At 52.7% G+C, this 8,950-nt stretch overlaps 3 protein-coding genes across 3 annotated transcripts; 2 read left to right on the top strand and 1 right to left on the bottom strand.

Annotated features, from left to right (window-relative positions):
- Positions 1-322: 322 nt before the first annotated feature.
- BJX68DRAFT_268771 (putative C6 finger domain protein) lies at positions 323-1,584 on the top strand (the record flags this gene model as incomplete). Its single annotated transcript, XM_071046172.1, has 3 exons — positions 323-443; positions 544-870; positions 938-1,584. 3 exons carry the CDS (start codon positions 323-325, stop codon positions 1,582-1,584), a joined length of 1,095 nt encoding a protein of 364 aa, XP_070897119.1.
- A 941-nt stretch (positions 1,585-2,525) lies between these two features.
- On the top strand, positions 2,526-2,878 carry BJX68DRAFT_241185 (uncharacterized protein; the record flags this gene model as incomplete). The annotated part of the gene is made up of 1 exon (XM_071040799.1): positions 2,526-2,878. A coding segment is annotated over one exon (156 nt), but the record flags the coding sequence as incomplete, so codon positions are not given.
- A 1,388-nt stretch (positions 2,879-4,266) lies between these two features.
- On the bottom strand, positions 4,267-5,136 carry BJX68DRAFT_127682 (uncharacterized protein). The gene is made up of 2 exons (XM_071036232.1): positions 4,392-5,136; positions 4,267-4,335 (listed from the first exon to the last, which is right to left on the bottom strand). The coding sequence occupies exon 1, from the start codon at positions 5,044-5,046 to the stop codon at positions 4,450-4,452; it is 597 nt and encodes a 198-aa protein (XP_070897117.1). The 5' UTR covers positions 5,047-5,136; the 3' UTR covers positions 4,267-4,335; positions 4,392-4,449.
- Between the last annotated feature and the right edge of the window lie 3,814 nt (positions 5,137-8,950).

The raw sequence follows: 8,950 nt of genomic DNA, 5'->3' as shown, positions 1-8,950 counted from the left end.
GATCTGGCCCTTTTATCCATTCAGGCCTCCCCAATTTTCCTCCTACGAGTGTGGAGTAACACCACTGAAACGAGCGCTCAAGAGACGTACGACGATTACGGCAACAGTGCTGGCTGGACTCTGGACTCTCCTCATGCAGGCCCTCCTGCTATAGCTCCGCCCTCACGACTTCTCCCTCTTCGCCAGACTGGCAACAACCGCCCCTCGATTCACCGGCTGCCATTGCACTTTCCGCCGCATTTCCTTGACCCCCCCGGTGCAATCCATGCGCCCGCGCTTCTAGGACCGGGTCGCTCTGCTCTTTACCACTTCCAGAAACACTATGCCCGTGGCTGTCGAGTGTATGACATCGGTTACCATCTCACAGACTGCCGTCATGGATCCCTCCGCTGCCGACAAGAAGCGCAACAAGCTGGGCTATCATCGAACCTCTGTCGCGTGTGGTTAGTCTCCTACCTACCTACCTACCTCCGATCGCTGTTCCCAGGCGTACTGCACACGACCTACTTCGTTGCCCGTTACTTATCCATTTCTCCGAATTAGTCCACTGCCGACGGCGCAAAATCCGGTGTCTCGTTGCGGCGGACGACCCGCAAGGGCGATGCGAAAACTGCATCCGACTGCGCAAGGAGTGTCAGTTCTTCCCCGTGGATCAGCAGCCGCCTATTGAGAAGAAGTCTCGTCCGAGTTCGCGCATAGAGACCATCTCGGCGGACCCGTCGACGGCTTCGTCGTCACCCCCCACCATCACGGGGGAGCAGCCGGAGGCTTTCTATCCTTATCAGTCCATCCCACTGAGCACCGGCCAAGAGGTACCAGCCTTCAGCGCGGGGGCCTACCCAGGCACCCCAATGGCACCATTTGCGCCAGGTAAGTCGCGATCTCCTGCAGGGCTAAACGAAATGCCGAACTCTAAAACTAACGAGGCATGATATAGATGCGACAGGCCCAATGGACCCCTCCGTACCCTGGGACGAGTTCACAACGATCACTCAAGATCAGCAGCAGATGCTAGCGACCATGGCTGCAGCGGGGAAACCGCAAATGGTCAACATGCACCCGAACGTCTGGAGCCAACCTGCAACACCGATAGCCCCAATGCCCGGCAACCCCACGCTACCAGGTCCGCCAACGGTACCCTCACAACAGCAACCACTCAGCCCGACATCACCATACACAGTGCAGGCAGACGGGTCCGTGTGGCAGATGACCCCCACACGCTCGATGACGTTCCCCGCACACGCGCAACCGAACATGGCCGTGCCCTACCCGAGTCCCGGTGGATTCGCGCAGCCGATACCTCCTGATCTGAAGCGCAGAATGACGAGTCCCGGACAGGGCTATCCACCCGGCGCGCTGAACCCGCAAAGTCCCCCTGCAACCGACCTCCAGGGCACGCCTGTCGCAGTCACATACCCTGGTCAGCCGTCGCCTATGGGCTATCCCTCGTGGCAGGACGTGAACGGGCTCCCGCCGGTGAACATGGTTCCGTACCCCTTGTACGCAGGAGACGCAGCGCAGCAGCAGGCCGCGTACGGAAGTCCTCCAATGAGCCACCCGGGTCCAGGACACCAGGGGCCATAACACAGTCACATCCTCTCTACACCAAGACACACATCATCAAGAAAGAAAAGAGACAACAACCCCCGTTAGAAAGCGCAGCACAGCGCGACGATTTCGATTTCTAATTTATACCCCCATTTGTCATGTTGCATTTTTGTTTCTTCCTCGTACATACATACATCTCGCTTCTTCTTCTCCTTCGTCTCCTCCTTATTCTTCTCATCCTCATCATTCTTCTTCTTCTTCTTTCTGGCTTATACCAGCTAGGCATTAGCGGGCGCACGGGACTTGGGTGGCATTTTCTCTTCAGCTGCGAATTTTTCCAATTGGGTCTGAGAAGCTTCTCCTTTGTACATGCAGGTCGCGGTTAGACTTTCTATTGTTGTTTTATCTGTCTCATTTGCACTACCACTACCACTACATTCTCAGGTTTTCATATATACTTGGTTTGGATTGCATTCGATTTCAATCTCATGAGCTATATATATATACTATATATATAATCAACCCGGAAAGAACAGAGCACAATTCTCCAATGGCCTTCTGTGTTAGATTTGCGATCTGTTTATCAAAGAGTATAGTATAGCCGTCATCTGTTCTCCGGAAGCTGAAGGGGCTCTCGCATCTCAAGCGATACCGGACTCAGGAGGCAACTAGGGCGTTTCTGTCTCCGACACTCCCCTGCACGCCACGAGATCTGGCCAGTTCTCACCTCCCGAGTACGACTATGCACACTACCCGCCCAGGGTTCCGGAGATATGGGCCTCAGAGGTCAGTCAGCAGGTTGTTTGGAATGATGGTGTTGAATTGGGTATAGGCTCAATGTGGTCCTCGAGACCCCATCTTTCTTTCTCTCTCTTTCTCTCTCTCTTTCTCTCTCTCTTGGAGAACAATGGCGCAATCAACACAAGACTGACCGAGGAAGATGGGGGGAAGAGGAGGAGTCGCAAACTGGACCAGATCAAGCTCAAAGCAAGGTGAGACTGAGGATGCAAAAAAAAAAAAAGAACAAGAAGCGACGGTGTTATATATATCTCAATTAGGAGTATGACGGCTTGCCCTTGACGGCCGATCCAGGGTCCTTCCCAGATCAGATATGCCTCTCGAGAGTTGCTGGCTGGTATAGATATCTATTTACGTTCTCGATATACGCCCCTCTCCGACTGCATATCTTTCTGATCAACGCACAAGGTCAGTAAGATGAGGTTTATGTAACGTCTACTCCTATCAGACTATCTTGCCTTTATCAGCTATCCATTTATCTCAAGGATCTATTTATCTCAAGGATCTATTTATCTCAAGGATCTATTTATCTATGTATGCAGTTATCAGAGGCGATGAGGTGGAGGGAGGTGGCATGGCGGAGGATAAGGATTGATATCTCTATCAAGCATATGATTCATCTCAAAGCTTTCGTTATCTATGCTATCGATATATCTTGGTACTACATCGGGACTCAGGACGAATGGGTAATAATCCTAGATGGTAGTGAGTATCAAGACCCGAAGCCCAAGAGGACAGTATAGTATATAGTATAGTAGTACTGAACAGTACGGGATTGGCAAGATAGAGGAGGTACGAACGACGAGTACAAAGAACTAAAGGCAATCAGACAAAACAATTGCATCATGAACTATCAGGCCGAGCAAGCAGAACGATGATATTGTCATACAGAGAGTGTCTGACTTTGTTGATATCTCCATATCGTGCTTATCTGGACAGTGGGTAGCCTACCGCAGCTGCTCTGGATGCCTCGTTCTTATCGCTCAGTTTAGCGCCTGCGTAGTCTTTACCTCAGTACCATTGGACATGGCAGTGCCGTGGAAGACGCTTCTCTATGCTTGAACGGGCGGAAAAATCAAGGTCATAGCCGGCGCGGAGCGGAACTAGTGCTCGCTGGAGATCAATCTTCACGGCGGTGTTTCTTTCGAGCGTCGGAGTCGACAACGTGGAATCTCTCCGGCTGCTGGTGAGCGGACCAGGTACGTCCGAGCCCTGTCCAGCTCAACTCGAGCTTATCAAAGCTATTGCCATGTCCGACAGGGAGATTAGACGTATGGGCTTCTCAGAGATGGCGCAATTCCCGCCAGGATATATGCAGTGGCGAAAGCGGCCGAGCAGACATTGATAGCTGCGAGTGAGAACAGGGGATATCTTCCGCATCAAAGCTCTGTCTTCAAATATCGCCCAATGAAATGATTGTGAAACGCGCGTGGTCGCATTCCATCCCTGCTTATCTTATGTTCAGGGTTAAGCTGCCGGATCAGCCCGCGGAAGGACGCGAGGAGCCTAAATCTCCGCGGACGAGGGGTCGATGATAAGGGCTTCAAGACCGCGAGTAACTGTGAGGATGGGCGTGCAGGAGCTCCATTGTGGCTCCAGTTTTCGCGATGTGACAGAACTGTTGTTTTCTGGAGCAACACGCAATCCGTAAGGAAGCGACCCGAGCTGAGGTGTTGATCTGGGGTAGAGACGAATGTGGAGAGGCTATTGTTCCCCAATCTCAATCTGGCTGGTGTATTCGAGATATCAACGATAGAGACTGATAACCATACCAAAATAACCCACAGTAGCATGCACGTAATCGAATCCTGGTGGTTGCCTACAGCAAGGGTCAAGCAGACCAGTCTGAGTCTGACGCGGTGTCTGCTGTGTCTTATCTCGAGCACAACGACTGGCAAATGATGATGCCCCCTTGGTGGTTATCTCGATTATCACGTCTTGCCAGGGCCGATGGTCGGCGTGAGCTCATCATTTGCTCTGGCTGTTCCTCTGCAAGAGATTAGCGTTGCCTTGTTCAACCAGCAGCATCCCTAGCAGTACAAAACCCGGATCATTTCCCATTGGACTGCTGGGGCCAAAGTGAGGCCTTGCGATGAAAATTCTTCACCCTCTTATCGAAGCTCCCTGCGGGGTGGTGAAGAGTCTGGGGCATATAAACACGCTCGACCGAGGGGAGCAACGAGCGGCGATTATTCTGCTCTGTAAACCGCTGTTCAGGTCCAGAGATGCCATCGTTCCTTCCAGCCCTTGCTCGCTTCTCTCTTCATCTCCTCGGATGTACCATCGTTGGGCTAGCAAGTCTCCAGCAGTCGTCTGCTGCCTTCTTATAGCACGCAAAGGGGTCACGCATACGGGGTACGCTACCTGATATCTCCACGGCCCTTTCCAGAGCCCCATACTAGTGTTCTCTCCAAGAATGCTCCAACCCTCGTCGGTACTTGCGAGGCTTTTCTTTTCAATTACCGCATTGTAAGACGGTGCTCCCTTCCGCGCCCTTACCGATACGAACGACTTGTCCCTTCGAGTCTGGGCCTTGCGCCCTTCTCTCCCCCCCCTCTTGAGAGTGCAAGTCTGTTCTTTGCCAGGTGCGCCTGGCAGGTGTGCCTGCCAGTCGTGATTATTTATTTTACTTCGCATTTGCTGTTTCCCTGCACCGTCCTGCGGCCTCCTCCGAGACCCGGTGGCAGGGGTGTGCCGCATCGTATTTGTTCCCGCTTCCTGGGGCTTTTTCTCCAATATCCGCCGCAGCCGCCAGAAAAGAGAAAAAAAAGAAACTCCCCAACACCAAGATCGAAAGTGGCCGGGGACACTTCAGCGATAATGCGACGCATTCAGGCATAGCAATAGTGTGGGGGACAATCTCTCTTATCGCTGAGACACTATGGGCACGAACTATGCGAAACCTTTTGGCATCGTGGGTCATGACGAAGGACGATGGTGCGGCGCTGATGATTACCGACCGTTCGATTGCTTCTTTTTCCCATGGTCACACTTCGTCCAAGTCACGGCGCAGCCCGCATTAGCTCCACCATGTCCGCATCCTGGGGAAGGGCATCCAGAACCCAGCCCGTCAAAAACAAAAAAAGCATTCACTCCGAGCCCCAGACAGACTTTTTGAGCCAGAGAGACTCTGCTCTCACTTCTCAGAAAGCATTATCACCTGCGGGGTATAGTGCCAAGAGCCGCCCCCTGGAGCTGTGATCACTGGGAGCCTGTGGTATTTCCATTTTTGGGCCAGCATCTTTCAAAGCATTGGTTCTCTTCGTCTCGCTTGCAGGCGGCACCTGGCGAGGCGACACGATCCTTCCTTGTCTGGGTCATTTGGTGAAGGATTCCTACCGGCGCGTCAGGAGTTGAAAGACAAGAATATGACGCCTGTTGGTGCGACGATCATGCTGCCTCGAGAGGGGTCTGAGAGGCAAACAGCATCCATGGATTTCCTCCAGGACAGTGGGACGGGAAGGAGAGAATTAGGCACGCGACAAGGCTACTTCATTTGGTTGTCGTCGTGCTTCTCCCATTTTAGAGGAGGCAAGATCAGCGTTCGATAGTCCTGGCAGACAGGGTGATGGATCGCGAAGAGCGACTTCTCCAGTCGGGGGTAGAGTGGCGTTTGTTGTGGCCGCTGCGGCAACGAGACGTCACCTTCAACAAGGGAGCGCATGCTGCACAATTGATCAACTGATGCTGATTCATCTTATTTGCAGCACCAGATTTCGGTTCATTTGATTGCGAGGAATTAGCCCGACACGGTGCTCAGCCTGGGAGTGGACGATCGCAGCCCGCCACTTTATCCACTTCGGGCTTCCGTGGCTAAAAGACGCGAAATCCGTGCTTTTGCCACGCGGAAATCACCCAACATGATTCAGGTTTCAGGATTGGCGCTTTCGTTCTGAAACCTGCGATGCCGCTTTTTGTATGTTCGGCATCGAGACGTGGTCAAAGATGCCAATAATGCCGGGAAACCCATCGTTGCCGTCGGGAGATGCATTGTTTCCTTCGCATTGTCGCACTTCCATGACCAAAGAGGATTACGCCGAGCCTCTTATCAGCTTATCAGGCGACGACAGTGGAAACCATCATCGCAGCCGCGTGGGATAAGGTACAACCGATTTCTCCGGCGAATCGACGAGCGTCCTCGCCAGCGGTCGCTTTCCGGCCACGAGCCTAGTCTTGTCGGTGGACCCTCGTGGCTGTCTATCCTGCGGGCCCTCTTCCCTCTGTCTTCAATTTTGGAGTATGAGTGGACTCCCAAGATTGGCATCCGAGTCAACGGGTCTTTCTCGTTTGGAAGAAACTAACTTGTCCTGGATTGCTGTGCTTCATCCGCCATGATGGAGTGATGCATGTTGCTCCATTTGAGAATAATCAAGGATGAGAAGACGGTCTTCCTCCGAGTGGTCTGGTTACTGTCTGATGGGCTTAACGGCTTCCTGGCCAACCTTGTCCAGCCTTGGCAAATTCATCGCTGTGCGCGTTCATTCGACCCATCTCGTTGCCACAGCAGGGGTGTCAGCTTCGGGTTTATGGAGAGGCTCTATCCTGACCCGGTCCATGCCAATCACCGGCTCAGCTTCCTTCTCAAGTGATATCACTCACTCTGGTTAGGGCGATCGGCTTTGTACGACCGAAGGAAGTAACATGATAGGACATTGTGAGGCTGGACAAGAGCTGCTGTGACGACACGGAGCTCAAAAACACCGAGGAACTCGATGATGCTTGTTGCCTGTCCACCTCAGGCTGACAAGGGGCCCCGCGATGTTCGGTGGGCCACTTTATCTGCGATTGAAGCGGATAGGCTGGGGCAGATTCATCCAGAAGGCAATGGCTGAAGCTCATTGATGGCGGTTCAAGTTGTTTGGAACACTAACTCCTTCCTCTTCTTAGTTGCTGCTCTTTCACGCGCTTGAAACGAGGCTGACGGAACCGACGTTACGGAGCCCAGATACCGGGTCGTACAGATCTCGGGTAAGTTAGGAAGCCTCAACCATCTCAAACCTCTTCAAACCAACACCAATGTTCCTCCTTCACGAAGAGATGCCTCGCGGTCGACCATGGTACAGCGGATTCGATTCGGACCATTCATGGCCTCGCCTTCTTCCGGCCCAAAAGCCGTTTAGCAGGATATCAGCGCTCGGTTGAAAGGTCTCCTCCCGCAGCACAGCCAGCGCTTCAGGACTCGGGCATCAAGGCTCCCGGGGCTTTTCCGGACCAGACGGACTGCCCGATATCGTCCGCCCCGCCATACTCCTCCCATGCCGCACCGTACGGAGTTAGGCTTGTCTTGACGTCTCGAGTATCGACTCTTCTCGGCCGGTCCTATATCGGGTGCAGCAACGAGCCCAGCAGCGCTCCGGTGAGCGGCCGCTGTCGGCATCCCTAGATGTACTCCAGAGGACCTTTGTCTTTCTGAGGCATGGAGACAATTTCACAAGCGCTCTTGTCTCCGATTTGTCTAGGCTATTTACGGCTAAATCGCCTACCACTTACAGGGGTCAAAGCGTGCTGTAGCATGGGAGCCGCGGTTATCTAACTGGACAAGCATTGACGGCTTCATCCAGGGTGATGGCCGCCACGAGTCAACAGCCCAAGGAGCTGAGGCTGGGAGAGACGAATTTGAATCATTATTAGTGGTACGGGATAGATCTGGGGCAAGCAAGGTAAAGTCGAAGCACTGGTCCAGGCTCCAGAGCAGAAGCATTCCAGTCGATCGTGGGCCAGTCGCATTGGGAACCACCGATTTGCTTTTCTTCTGCTTCAATGCGATTGGCGGACTTATCCTCATGAGGCCACCACTCGGAAGGGCGTCAAAGGGACAGGGCTTTTCCATGGTACTTTCGTCCCACCGCATAGGTCCGTATTTATTGAGCTCGAATTGGGAGTGTCATATGCGAGGACGCAGCCACGACTGCGGACGGAATTCAAAAGTCCGGTCTATAATTGGAGAGCATCTTGAGGTTGACAGTATTAAGCTCGGATTCAGAGTGGAAACTCGTCTTCTTCTCGACTAGCGGCCATCCTTGCAGTAGCCTGACTTTCTCCCGAAGTCAAGTCGACGAGTCGACTCAGTCAGTGGCTTCTCGAACACCCCGCCCGGGATGAAACTCTAAAGCCTTGCTCGGCTTGCCACCGACCGCTGGTATTTGTATTACAAGCGTCACCGTTACGCGCATACAATCTACAACTGAAGAGTCAAGACTCGAAGAAGTATTGATGAAGAGCAGAATCGTTCTTAAGATACTTTTTGGAGAGCTAGGAGTATAAGAGTCAATATAGCATATCTACATTTTACTCTCCCGGAACCAGAGTTAAGCATCTTAGCTCGAACAGCCAGAGTCGGTCCGCGCAGCACTGATGATTTTCGCTTTCTTACGGCGGGAAACCCAAAAAAAAAGAGCAAAAATGGCCGTGTGTCTGGACAAGAGAAGAATCCGGAGTCAGAATGCAGGCTACTGGGGTATTCATGCCCTCCTACATGAAGGGCCGTTTCTATTATTTTCCCTATTACCTGAATCCATAATTCATCCTGACTGTTTATCATCTTCCGCTCCTCTGGCTGGTCAACCACCTGCATCATCCATCAAAGTTCCAGTTCCCCTCCAAC

Source organism: Aspergillus pseudodeflectus (assembly GCF_044049435.1).
Source record: "Aspergillus pseudodeflectus strain CBS 756.74 chromosome Unknown BJX68scaffold_33, whole genome shotgun sequence".
NCBI lineage: Eukaryota > Fungi > Ascomycota > Eurotiomycetes > Eurotiales > Aspergillaceae > Aspergillus > Aspergillus pseudodeflectus.
This window is presented reverse-complemented; position numbering and strand designations above follow the sequence as displayed.